The 14,242-nt window shown below is 41.5% G+C and overlaps 1 protein-coding gene across 19 annotated transcripts in view; it reads left to right on the top strand.

Annotated features, from left to right (window-relative positions):
- LOC123774433 (phosphatidylinositol 3,4,5-trisphosphate 3-phosphatase and dual-specificity protein phosphatase PTEN) overlaps window positions 1-14,242 on the top strand; it is an 82,493-nt gene that overhangs the window by 48,495 nt on the left and 19,756 nt on the right. For 5 of the 19 annotated variants that reach the window (XR_011223433.1, XR_011223430.1, XR_011223438.1 and 2 more), the window contains one exon: window positions 12,744-14,116. The exons of 7 other annotated variants lie outside the window; for them this stretch is intronic. Coding sequence is in view for 8 of the 12 variants with exons in the window: in XM_069307864.1 (XP_069163965.1) it covers window positions 12,744-12,769 (26 nt within the window). In the remaining 4 variants the exon portion in view is untranslated. Of the gene's footprint in view, window positions 1-4,344; window positions 4,446-12,743; window positions 14,117-14,242 lie in introns of those variants that run through there. 7 more of the 19 variants (XM_045768737.2, XM_069307862.1, XM_069307869.1 and 4 more) reach the window with 3 other exon arrangements.

The following is a 14,242-nucleotide window of genomic DNA, read 5'->3' as shown; positions in this document are numbered from 1 at the left end:
AAAAATGATATTACTATCAAAGTTACTTGAGGAATTGTTTCACTAATGGCATGACACTGTGACGTGAGGGTCAAGAGGCAGGCACGTTATGCCAGAAAAAAAAATCCCCAAATTTTGGCAGGAAACTAGACTTAAATCTGTAGACGTTTTCAAGAAATTTGTATTTATAATATTCAATATTTCTCGTGATGAATTTTTTTTAACATAATTCTTGGTTATTCTATATAGTATAGATCATAGGCCTCTCCACATACCCCTCATCTTAGACACCCCCTCCCGACACCCCACTCCCGACACCCCCCTCCCGACTTCCCCCTCCCGACACCCCCCTCCCGACACCCCCCTCCCGACACCCCCTCCCGACACCCCCCTCCCGACACCCCCCTCCCGACACCCCCTCCCGACACCCCCTCCCGACACCCCCTCCCGACACCCCCTCCCGGCACCCCCTCCCGACACCCCCTCCCGGCACCCCCTCCCGACACCCCCTCCCGACACCCCCTCCCGACACCCCCTCCCGACACCCCCTTCCGACACTCCCTCCCGACACTCCCTCCCGACACCCCCCCCCCCCCCCCGACACCCCCTCCAGACTCTCCCCTCCCTCCTGACACCCCTCCAGACTCTCCCCTCGCTCCTGACACCCCTCCAGACTCTCCCCTCCCTCCCGACACCCCCTCCAGACTCCCCTCCCTCCCGACACTCCCTCCAGACTCTCCCCTCCCTCCCGACACTCCCTCCAGACTCTCCCCTTCCTCCCGACACCCCCCTCCATTCTCTCCCCTCCCTCCCGACACCCCCTCCAGACTCTCCCCTCTCTCCCGACACCCCCTCCAGACTCTCCCCTCCCTCCCGACACTCCTCCACACCCTGAAACCCTCCAACCCCAACACCTCCCATACCCCGCACCTCAAGCCACTTCTGTACTGGAGTAATGCAGTATGGCCTTATACTTGTTTGCCGTATCCTGAAAATCTCCAGTTTTCCTGATTTCCGTCTGGGTATGGATTCCTGAGCTTTTGGATAACTTTCTACTTGATTTAGAATCTTTGCCAGTCTGCACTATCCGGCCAAACGTCTGGTTATCCAGACTGATACCTGGATATGGTAAAGTTTTGCCAGAAAAATATCTGGACATGATTTTGACCGGATAACCGAAATATCTGGAATTAGTAACAGTTGATTGACAGTAGAGAGGCAGGCCAAAAGAGCAGAGCTCAACCCCCGCAAGCACAACTAGGTGAATATAACTAGGTGAATAAACATAAAAACACAGAAAAAAGGAGCGAGCATGCTCGCATGAGAAAGTTCTCTGGCGGCTCAGTGGAATAACACTCTAGTCCTTCACCTTGTGAATGCTTTGGTCTGGATTCGAGTCTTCATTGCAGCAGATTTACTAGCTGCCAATCCTTCACTGTTAGCCTCTGTTCACCCAGCAGTAATTGGGGTCCTGGGTGTTAACCAATTGGTGGGTCATGTTTCAGGTAAAATTATTAAGGGTAAGGCTTATCATGAGCTATGGGATGGGAAAACTCTCAACCTGCTAACAGGAGTCAGAGATCGTCTGTTTCTGTACCCACCTGTATAAAAAAAAAAGGGGGGGAGAAGATTAAAAATGAAAATAAGGCAATTTCGGTTATAATTCTTGTCTTATGGGGTAGATATTGTAAGAAGATGTATCAACATTTTCCTGGCGACAGGTATACCAATATTCGTGGATGAATAAAAAGACTGTCAAAGCTATTGTTGTTCCAGTCAGGTGCAGTAAAGAAGGGTTTTGATCAATCATTTGCCGCTAGGGAAGCTGTCCGCTCTTGTCCCATCTCTCGTAAAGGTATTCCTTGTTCCAACTTTTACCCGGTTATCCATTCCTCCGTCCTTACCCGTTGGCAGGCTTATTGGTCGTCTGTTACTGGTAACAAATTGCGTACTCTTTATAGTTGTGTGTCCTCGTGGCTGTCCTCCCACCACCGTAACCGGCGATGGGAAACTGCTCTGGCGAGGTTGCGTATTGGCCATACTCGCTTAACTCGTGGTCACTTGATGGAGCGCCGCCCTGCTCCTTTTTGTCCTAATTGCATTGTCCCTCTTACGGTTGTGCATATCCTTGTTGAATGTCCTGACTTCCAGGACGAGTGTGTGTCTTGCTTTCCGACCGTCCCTCGCGGTCACATGTCCCTCGATAGAATTCTTGGTAAATTGGATACTTTTGATACCGTTCGCTTTATGGGTTTCTGTTCTCGTACTGGCATCCTTGGTGATATTTAGCGTCCTCTGATTATTCCGCATATTTGATGGTGCTACATACCCTTCCCGGTTTGGTGCCTTCTTTTTGATAATTACTTACTTACTTGATCAATCATTGATCTTGGTTATTCTCTGAAATTTAGAAATGAGTGATATCCATTAACAGACATGAGAGTAGACATAATCCTGACACTAAGGCAAGAAGCTCATGTGAACAGGATAACATCAGCAGCATATGGGAAAGTCAGCAAACATAAGAATGTCATTTAAGAATTTATACAAGGAGGCTTTTAAATCTGTACACACTGCCTGTTTGAGATCATTACTTGAGTATGCAGCTCTTAGCATGGAACCCACACCTTGTGAAACATAAACAGGAACTTAAGAAAGTTCAGAGGTTTGCAACTACATTGGTACCAGAATTGAGAGGCCTTAGATCCGAGGACAGGTTCAGAGAACTCGCCCTCATATCCATTCAGGAGAAGAAACAGAGGGGGGGGGGGATTGATTGATGAAGATTACGAATGATGAAGATGAAAAGGTGGCACGGGTATGAATAGCCCGTAAGTGGTGGCCCTTTTGAGCCATTACCAGTATCAAGAGCTGATACTGGAGATCTGTGGAGGCGCGACTGCACCCTGCGTGACGGGAGATGTCTCCCGGACCAAATGGTGACCAAATGGTGGGGGGGGGGGAGGATATAATTTCATTCACCTGGACCCCACATGTTTGAGGCCGACGCTTTATCGACTGGGCTATGAGTAGTCCTTAAAGGAAAGTTTACGGAAGCAGCATCCTGCAGCCAAACTGGAATTTTTTTCATATGACAACTACGTACATACAAAATCTTGAAGGAAATAGATAAAGGAAGCCTATTAAAATATAAAGCGGTAGGACGAGGGGGCAATCGTGGAAGCTGGACATGGAACTGAGTTAGAGATGAAAGGAAGTTCTCATTCCCCCATACGAGACCCCTCTGTCCCATCCCAAATCCTTATCCTGATCCCTTCCCAGTGCTGTATAGTCGTAATGGCTTAGCGCTTTTCCCTGATAATTCCCTTCCCGACCCCCATATAGGGTGGTCAGCAAGTGGAATGCATTGAAGAAAGAGGTTCTTGAAACGATTTCATCCACAACTTTAAAAAAGAAATCTGATGAAAATAATTAATGTCGAGAAGGATAATTAGCACGCCAGGTATGAACAGCTAGGAGGCGGGGTATAAAGAGCTAGATCTCGCTTTCCCAGAGTCATTGACAGGTAAGTACTCTACAAGCTGTGCTTGCTGGGGTTGAACTCTGGCTGTTTTGGTCCTGCCTCTCGACTGTTAATCAACTGGAAAGTACGTAAAGTAGCTGGGCGAGTGGTTTCATTCGCATCCTCAGTTGTTGTTGTTAAAAAATTCACTACCTGGAACAAAGTTCCAAGTAGCACTGGCTATGGTGAGCCCGTGTGTAGTGCATCCTCAGTGATGGTTCTTGGGTTATATTGTCCACCTGGTAGTTGGATCCATGTCATCATCATTCCAATTGCCCTGTCATTAAATACTGTGTTCTGCTTTTTCCTGCTGTGTGTTTGTGCGTTTCCTCATTACTTGCTCACTTATGTGCGTTTACTGAAAGCAATCTTTATTCTTGTAATTCTTGTTTCTCAGTACAATGAAATGGTGGCCATTTCGCCTACAGAATATATTAGCCAAACCACTTTGTAAAATTAGTTGACCAGTACATCGGGTATTTCTTAGAGTCCTAAATACTGTACTTAAGATGTTTGAAATGTCTGATGAAGAAGGGATCACTCCTTAAGATAGGAAGTACCCAGAGGGAACAGAATAACAAAGTTGTAGATAGATTGAATACAGTATACTGTATAAAAAGTGAACATTCATCTCACTGTCCAGAATCTACACGCAGGTGGAAAAGTTAAAGAATTAAGCAACCGAGTGCCAGAAAAACCATCTATGGGAAAGTGTGGTCATTGCTAAACTGCATCAGAAAAACGACAAACCTTATGGGATAGTCATTGTGTCCTCCATGGTGAGGTTGAGGAGGTGATGCGTGAGTGGCTCCGCGAGCATTCACAGTCCTCCTTCTCCTCAGGAATCAGCTCACTGGTGGAACGTTGGCGCACATGTATCGAGAGGCAGGAAGCCTATATGGGAAAATAATATAGCATTCATCACCAGCTGTCTGCATTGAAGGTATGATAATAGCAGTGTCTCACTTTAATTTAATTTTCCCTTATGCGTGTTCATGTGTGTATATATAAATGTGCGACTTTGTGTTTATTTTGTAATATGAAAGGTTAATCATACTGGTACGACTATTCCATATATTTCTTAGGTTCATGCTCACTTGGGAAAGATGATGAATGTTTACAGCATTGATGTTCATTTTATGCCTATTGTATATTGGGTCTTGCGTGTTATGCCAAATTAAACTCGGAATCCTTTGAGGCAGAGTGGCAGTAAATACAAAAAAATAACAATTCAGCAATAGTCCACGAAGGTGTGCTAGGAGGAAAGATGGTGAACTTGTTAAGTGTTCAGGGTCATAAGCCTCTGGCTGGCCTGCCATGTCACTATTACTTGGGATTGTTTATGACTTGTGTGTGTTGGTTTTTGTAAGATAGCAGAACAGTATGTTGATTTCTGTAAGATAGCAGAACAGTTTGTTGGTTTCTGTAAGATAGCAGAAGAGTATGTTGGTTTCTGTAATATAGCAGAACAGTTTGTTGGTTTCTGTAAGATAGCAGAACAGTATGTTGATTTCTGTAAGATAGCAGAACAGTTTGTTGGTTTCTGTAAGATAGCAGAAGAGCATGTTGGTTTCTGTACGATTGCAGTATGTTGGTTTTAATCAAATTACAGTACTAATTGGTGGCTTGATAAGATTGCAGTATGATGGTTGTGGTAAGATTGCAGTGTGTGGGTTTTGGTAAGAGCCTACATTCTTGCCGGCTTGTATTCCACGCTTCACCTGACAAGGCAACTTGACCGTCATCTTGCTGGTTACTTCGGCTGTCCTCGTTGATTCCTGGAAATCTTGGGAACAAGTATCAATTGAAACTAGTGCACCTAGGATTATTGGAGAACGTCTTGAAATATGGAATTCTTAAGGATAAGTTAGCTGGAATTAACAGGGACATTAAGGATCCTGGTAGTACAGTCAGGTTTGTTCTCAACTCACAGTTGAGAATTTCGGGTTCAAATCCAGTGCGGGACAGAAATGGTTGGGTGGGTTTCCCATCATTTAATGCTCCTCGTCATCTAGCAGTAAATAGGTACCGAGGTGTTGGTCAGCTTGTTGTGGGTTTGCATCCTGAGCAGGGTCTGTAATTTGACCCTGGAGGGGGGGGGGGGGACTTTGATACAAGCCTAACATATACTGTATGTATACACTGGCTGCCTGTCCCCTGACATAATGAGTTATTATTAATTATTTACTGGTCTCCAATAGAACTATTGACAATTTGGAGCAACTATAATACTGTCAATAGAGTTCCGACAAGGACTTCACACTGGAGCTGAATATTCTAGGATAGCTCTGACAAATGTGATATACAAAGCACTGAATGGTTCCTTACATAGGTCTTTAGAGGTAGTTCTTATGTTGGTGGGCCTTGCATATGTCGCTGACGATATCCTGTTGATGTGGGCTACGGGAGATAGGTTTGTGTGATATCAACCCCAATTCTGATTGTGCGTTGGAATGATGTGATCTTTAAGGAAGTGTTTTTGGCTATGCATAGTCAGGCCATTTGAAAGATATGTTTTTGTCCTGCTTACATATGTCTATTGAGAGTGTTGGACATAAAAAAAAGATATGACAAAAATGGGCTCTGTAAGGTGTTCCAGTTGTTGTCCCAAATGTTTTCCACAAGCAAGTTTGTAGTCTCTTTATTCTTATAGTAGATGATTAGCTCTATCTTCTATTCAAAATTGGAAAGTCACATTTCTCTCAATAATATACTTCAGAAATCTAACCTCCATTTGTTTTAAGAAAGTAGAAAAATCATTCCAGTAATCATTCCGATAATAGTTATATAAGTACATATTGTTAAGGTCCCTAAGGTTCTGTATTGTTAACTGCGTGCCAGGTAACTTTACTTTGGATCATCTCTTCCACATATCCTTGAGCGTGACTAGGAGATAACTGTCAATTGATGTGCCACTCCAACCAGCTTATGAGAAAGCAGGGCCTGATTAACCCATGCGGGCAGTGAGACACAATAACGTGGCTGAAGTATTTGACCAGACAACGCACTAGAAAGTGAAGGGACGACGACGTTTCGGTCCGTCCTGGACCATTCTCGTCACAATCGACTTGAGAATGGTCCAGGACAGACCGAAACGTCGTCGTCCCTTCACCTTTTAGTGTGTGGTCTGGTAAAACTGATTAACCCGTCCTCTTGACAAGTGCACCTGCATGGAGTATATATATATTGCTCTCTTATTTTGTATTCACTTTTGTCACTGGGGAGGCTAAATTTTACTTGGCAAAATGCACCAGGGCCCAATTTAGGTGTAAAATGAGTTAATTTTTAATTATCTTAACCCAATTGAGGAAAACCTAAGAAATAGAGAATATTCCTTCCAGAATTATTCATCTAACTCTTTTGGTCATATTCAATAACACATCATCAAGAACAACTGTTTCCAAAATGTATTTAGTGGAACACATGACACGGCACCAAGAGAGATCAGGCCATTACTGTAAAATACCGCCAAGATGTAATATGACAGATCAACAAAGCTGAGAATGAGATGTGTGTACACGAAATTCAACAAAAGAACAATGACCCATTGATAAATACTGTAATACCATTGACAATGCCCTCTGAGCCAACTTCAACCAGTGTGGTGATGACCTTGTTAATCGAAATCACCACAAGATAGAATTATTAGGGAACTGAATTACCTGCTTGGTGATATGCATAGTGTTTGCTAAACACAAGAGAAGGGGGTTTCCCCAAAGTCTCCCAGAATTTAACCTCGCTTCGGACCAAATCACTCTCTTGAATCTGAGCATAAATTGCCACATTATATCCGGACAGTGTGAGATGGCCCAGAAAGGGTAGTTAAGAGATCCTGCTAGACGACACATTTTTGACGTTTGAACATGCAAAGGTCACCCTAAGGATAAACTGCAAGCAGCGGGAGGAAAGACTCCAATACTTCTTGCAGCGTGTTTATCAAGTATCCTCGTGAATATTTGTTAGTGCAGCAATACCACTTGCTATATATTTAGTGTGGAAAAGCCTTGAGTCCTTAATGTTTATAGCTTAGGAGGCCTGGTCGACGACCGGGCCACGGGGACGCTAAGCCCCGGAAGCACCTCAAGGTAACCTCAAGGTAAGGTAGTCTCTTGGGGTACTTATTGCCGTCTGCTTTTCAATGGGGGCTATTTAGCACATTCTACCATTCCTCCTGGTCTCGTAAGAAATTATTTTAAGTGTGAAAAATTGGAACCAGCCCAATAATAATTTCCAGGTGTGTATTATGATGCATCATTCTTGTCTGTATTTGAGTAAAAAAACAAAAATTAATTTAAGTAGTTCTAATAACTTAAAAGGTTTTAGTGAATGGATTCAGGCAGTAAAGATTGTGTGTTCTCCAGGTCAGCAACTTTTTCAGCTTTGAATCGGGAGTTTAATGTACTGTACAACAATATTCCACCCCTAGATAGTGCTAGTGTCTTAAAAAGTACTATTGTTGGTTTGACGTCTCATGTTTGAAATTTCGTTACGTGATAAGGATGCAGGACTGACTAAAACGTTGCTTTAATTTCTTTTCATGTATGTTGGTCGAGTTGTGTTTTTCAACAACATTATTGTGACTTCTCTGCCATAAGAGTTAGTTAATGGCATTTTATTCTAAGGACTTAAAGGGCTCATCTAGCTTGATGAAAGTGATGTCTTTGTGAGAATTTACCCAAACCATGGATATCTAACATTGTGACTTGGATTGCCCCATTATCAAATCCTGGATCATTGTCTGGTGCTCATCATACACTCTGTTTGTTACTGCTTTTGTGGGTATTAAGTTGCATCTCAATTTTCAGTGCTGAAATGCTGTTGATAATCTCAAAATAATGACTCGGTGTTCCAAGGCTTAAATTTCACAGTTAATTTATGTCTGTTAAAGGTGAGTTGGTTGCAAGTATAATCTTGGACAAGTTTGCAATGGTGACAGCATTCTTCAATTCTATGACTTGTAAGGAGCACAATTATATCATAAGAACATGATCTATCTATGAGGAAATAATGAAGTCATACAACTGAGGAGTTCAGCGATGCACATTCGATCCTATCATATGGATTCCATATTTTCTCGCTTGTAAGGAGATTGGTGCCAGAGGTTTCTGGAGGTTCAACAGAACCTTTGTGTCTGGATACTTACCTAAGCTGCCGTGTCCTTTCTTAGTGTTAGACGATCTTTCCGCTATCTGACCTCGTCTAACTGTTCAATGTCTTTAGAATATCTCGTCATATTATCTTGAAAATGTAAGTACCGTGCTTTAGTCTGAGCAGTAAAGAAATGCTGTTATTGAAATGGAGCAACATAGCTCTATAGCAATTATTTTGTATAATTATTTGTGTGATATCTTGAATATCTCATTAAGTTGACTTAACACTCCCAACACTTCTCTATGAATGGAAAATTAAGTTTTTTTTGCTATTTGGTAGTACAGTACAGTAAAATACAATGTACTAGTACAGTATAGCCAAATAATTGGTTTTCCTAGAGAATGCCTCATTGTACTAACATGATCAGAAACCCGATCCTAATTTTGCTATTGGGTAGTGTATCCCAATATGAACTAGAGTATTGTTTTGATATTACTCTTTTTTCTGTGTTAGTCCCATGGTAACTTCCCAGTGTATTGGCTCTGACACACCATAGATATTTCCTTAAATTGCTAGGCTTCTGGTCCTACCTACCACCGTAACCGGCAATGGGAAACGTCTCTGGCGAGATTGTGTATTGGCCACACTCGCTTAACTCGTGGTCACTTAATCGAGCGCCGCCCTGCTCCTTATTCTCTAAATTGCATTGTTCCTCTTACAGTTGGGCATATCCTTGTTGAATGTCCTGACTTTCGGGACGAGCGTGTGTCTTGTTTTCCGACCATCCCTTGCGGTCGCTTGTCCCTTGATAGAATTCTTGGTGAATCGGATACTTTTGATATCGTTCACCTTATGCGTTTCTGTTCTTGTATTGGCATCCTTGGTGATATTTAGTGCCCTCTGATTATTCCACACATTTGATGGTGCTACATAGCCTTCCCGGTTTGGTGCCTTCTTTTGATATTACTTACTAAGCTTCTGGATTGTCAGAGATCTACCGAGCATCAGGACTGAAATCTAGGAAACTCGTGTAGGTGAGGGAAACAGGAGAAGCTAAGATAAACTTCAAAATTAGTAATTCTGCCCAGAAAGGCCAAGCAAAACAGTGTATCTTGATCCAAGGAAAAAAATTGGAAACAAAGAGAAGCATTAGTTTGCGCAAAGTTAACAAACCACGTACAGTACTAATATCCAAGTGCACCACCAGATGGCAGCTTGGGTCTTTCATGGGTTCAACTTGCTTGCTTGCCTCACTTGTGTGCTAATACCAACCACTTAACTACAGTATTACAGTACTATGCAAAGCATTGTCTGTTCTTTCAGGTAAGTTGTATTAGAACCTTTTAGGATTTGATTGACCCACAGAGTGCCATGCATAGTATTTTTTATCATTACACTTCACAATTTTGCAGACGATGAGTCACAATAACGTGGCTGAAGATATGATGACCAAACCACACACCAGAAGATGAGGAGACCACGATGTTTCGGTCCGTTCTGAACCATTATCACAATCGACTTGATAATGGTCGAAATGTGATAACGATACTAGTGGAAATGTTGCTGTCTCCTCATGTTTTGGTTTGTGGTCTGGTCATCACTTCACGATATTGTTTGAGCTACCCATCGTGCATGTCCTTGGCTCATTAGGTTACCCCGACTATGTTTTAGGGTTACCTTCCATGGCATCACCTACAATTCTGGGGTCGGATTCACGAAGCAGTTACGTAAGCACTTATGATCCTGTACATCTTTTCTCATTCTTTGGTGGCTTTGTTTACAATTATTAAACAGTTAATGAGCTCCAAAGCACCAGGAGGCACTTTATAACAATAACAACAGTTGATTGAAAAGTTTTCATGCTTCTAAACTGTTTAAGAAATGTAACCAATGCCATTAAAGATTGAGAAAAGATGTACACGTTCGTAAGTACTTGCATAACTGCTTCATGAATCTGGACTTAGGTTTCCTTGCCAGAGTTATCTTCTCCTGTGGGTTCAGGTTTACTCCTGTATGGGGCTACACTTCTTGAGTTGCCTCAGAATTTTGGGCACTGCTCGGTACATGGTCCTCAAGCCAGGCCTGTTGATGGGAGTGACTAAGTCTTCACTGTGCACTTAAACAAAATATAAAGTATGAATTCTTGTATATGATTATGCCTATGTTTATATATGTGCTGTGCACATTCATAGAATTTTCCTTGGATGGTTGTTGGCTCTTGTAGTCTCCATCTGTGGCCAGTGCTACAGAATGTGATCTGAACCTTTCATTATGAGTGGTTTTGAAGCTTTGGTGAAGTAGACTTTTTCTAAATCCAACTCTTTTTCTGAAATTAGTCTGCTTGGTCTGTTTGTCTGGCATCCATTCATGCTTCAATCCTGCCTTTGCCTGTAGCAAGCGCTCCTTATCGGTCTCAACGGTTCTTTGTGTTTGTGGGATGACGTGGAAGTCAACTTTTTAGGGAGCTTAGGGGTCCCACTGTTGTGGTCCATTCCTGGGGCCAGATTCACGAAAGCACTTACGAACCTTTACATCTTTTCTCAATCTTTGGCGGCTTTGTTTACAATTATTAAACAGTTAATGAGCTCCTAAGCACCAGGAAGCTGTTTATAATAATAACAACAGTTGATTGGCAAGTTTTCATGCTTGTAAACTGTTTAATAAATGTAACCAAAGCCGTCAAAGATTGAGGAAAGATGTACACGTTCGTAAGTGCTTGTGTAAGTGCTTTCGTGAATCTGGCCCCTGGTCCTTCTTTTCTTGGGAAGTAATATTTTCAGTTTGGTTCAGATTTGCAGGAAGCCGAGCAATGAATACCAGTTGACCCAAATTTGGTGTTGGTGCTAAAACTTAAAGGGGTCTTTACTTTCAAATTGGCACCCTTTATCATCCTCCATCCCAGTTTGAGGTGGATGCTGCTTCTGCCCTCCCTATGGCGCATTTCTAGCTCCCTGTTCAGCATCTTCATTCGTCCCCTCTTAATTTTTAACATTCTCACCTCCCTGGTTATGCCTTAACGGCACACTTCTGTTGCCATTTTTTTTTGGTTCTTCTGTTTGGGATAGACTTTATGCCCCAGAATCTTCAGGCTTACTTAGGTGGTGCTTTTCCGTCTTCAGATTATGTCTCCAGGATCTGTTCAGTAGTTCTTGACAAGTTCACAGGCCTGGCAGTTTAATGACTGACTCTGTGATACTGTACAAGAGTCAATGTACCGTGGAAATACCGAAGCCACTCGGAAATGGGCATTTCATTACATTCAATGCTTGATTTCAATCAAGGGAATATAAGAAAGAACCTCTTTAATGTGTAGGACTTCCAGGAGTAGAACATATTATGGAGGCAGGTAGGTAAGGCAAACTGCTGCTGTGAATTTATACATACAATACATGTACATTATAAAACGGGCAAATGTGAATAGTGTTACACTCGATTAATATGATTAATTGCATATACAGTACTATTGACATAGAGTAACCTTGGCTTTCAAACTTTATTGTCATATCTTAATCATAATGCTGGATAATATTGGATAAATTTACACCTGTAATGAATGCAACTTAGAACTTGTAGATATTATACAATATATAGTCTAGTGAAATGCGTGATCTTAACACTGAGGTTAGAATGAATTACTGAACCGTGTGCTAAACATGGATGTTAAGACTAGAACTTCCTTTTGAAAATGCAAAATTGCAAGCACTGGATACTTAATATAATTGGTGACCACGAGGTAGTGTGTAGATTTTTTAAAAATGGGAGAAGTAATATGAACAATTAGAGAGGATATGATTAGGAGCTGCCTGATATGGGCCAATAAATGTGCTGCAGCGTTCTTTATCCATGTGTTATTATGTATTTAGACTAAACTATATATTGTTGTATATTATAATTTCAACTTTTTTTTTTTTTTTACTAAATGCAAGATAAAGCTATGACACAAGCTCTTTGGGGTGGGAAAACATGAGGGTCATGTGACGTAATTTAATTACATCGATACCACCACCAAGAGTGATGATATAATAATGAAGTAGTTTGTATTAAGGTTTATTTAGTGTGTAAGTACAGGATACACATTTGTTGTGGCTATGCCAATATGTCGAAATCTGCAGACTATGTATGGCCTGCATAACACATTGATTCCTTTCAGTGGAGGGGTCGGAGGTGCTCCTGTGACCCCACTTGTCGTCTCTTCTGGGACCTGCTGGGGGTATGGTTGGTCTCTCTCACCCCCCCTCTCCCCTTCACCTTACTCCAGGCCTCTCACCTCTGGGCCTCTCACCATTCACATCTGCCAAAGTGAATCTTACCGATTGAAGCCATCCTTCCCTTGTTTCATTACATTTTTTTTTTTTTGTCACCTGATCATGATTTATATGCACGTAAACCACACATTATGGTTGTGCGGACAATTGTTTCACCAGCGCATGGTTTCCACAAGACATTTCTCATTAGCAATATTACCTGTTAAAAATTAACTTGAATGTGAACGTAATATATTTATATATAAATAATTTTGTTAGGTTCTTTTGTGATAATGAATTATCCCGGATGAATGCCAGTTTTCTTTTCTTAATACAGTATATTAGCATAACATTGTCATCCACACTTCTGTGGAAATTAATATTTCATTCAGCTGGGTTCTGGCGGGACTCGAACCGTAGACCCGACAGTTCATAGTTGCAATAGAGCCTCGATAGAGCTTTGGCCTCACAATCGTGGGGTACACAATTCGTGTCTACCAGAGCCCAGGCAAATGGAAGTACATTAGCAAGAATGTGGTGCGTGACAAAATGAAAATCCTTCTTAAATTGGGCTGAAGAGTGAATTTTTTCCCTTGTCACATCTACCTCTTCTTGGCTTTATGATTGTTAGGGGGAAAAGGAAAGAAGTATTATGTTAGCCCTTTGAGGTCTCCTGTTGTTTGCAGACCATTGCCTGGGTGTGTGTGTGTGTAATTACCTAAGTGTAATTACCTAAGTGTAGTTACAGGATGAGAGCTACGCTCGTGGTGTAATGTGTGTGTGTGTGTGTGTGTGTGTGTGTGTGTGTGTGAATGGTGTATGAATAAGACAAATTATCTTATTTTTGCCCTAGTGTTTTAAGGGTGAGTACCTTGTCATTTTCTACAATCTATTTTAAGAGCAAATGATGTGATAATGGCTTTGGTCACTAAAATGATTATGATCCAAATTCATGTTAACGAGAGTAGTGATGCTGTACAATGTACTTTTGAGTCTTATCATACTGAGGGTATTTTTATTATTATAATTATTATTTATCATTGTTACTTTAACATATTGAAATTTTCATTTTATATGGTATATATAAAATGTCCAAAGTAACTCAGGGCTAATCCAAAATGTATCTAAATTTGATATGTTTAGCTAGTCTAACGCTCTTCTGGGAAAGTGTCTTAGCGCTTTCATGTACTGTTGACACGCCATTCTTATTTTTTCTGGCAAATATCCATTGATGTACAGTAATTAATATACTTGTATATATTTATATAGATTTTTTTTTTATACTGCTACAACCACAGAAACAGTTGTCAGGCAGACATACAAAATGCAGTTGTTTGCCAAATTAACTATAGATCAGAGTTCATAGTTAGCCCTAGGATTTGTGTTTGTGAACATTAGATTATAA

The sequence above is a fragment of the Procambarus clarkii genome, chromosome 61, assembly GCF_040958095.1.
Source record: "Procambarus clarkii isolate CNS0578487 chromosome 61, FALCON_Pclarkii_2.0, whole genome shotgun sequence".
NCBI classification, from domain to species: Eukaryota; Metazoa; Arthropoda; class Malacostraca; order Decapoda; family Cambaridae; genus Procambarus; species Procambarus clarkii.
The sequence above is the reverse complement of the archived record's forward strand: the minus strand, read 5'-3'. Positions and strand labels throughout refer to the sequence as shown.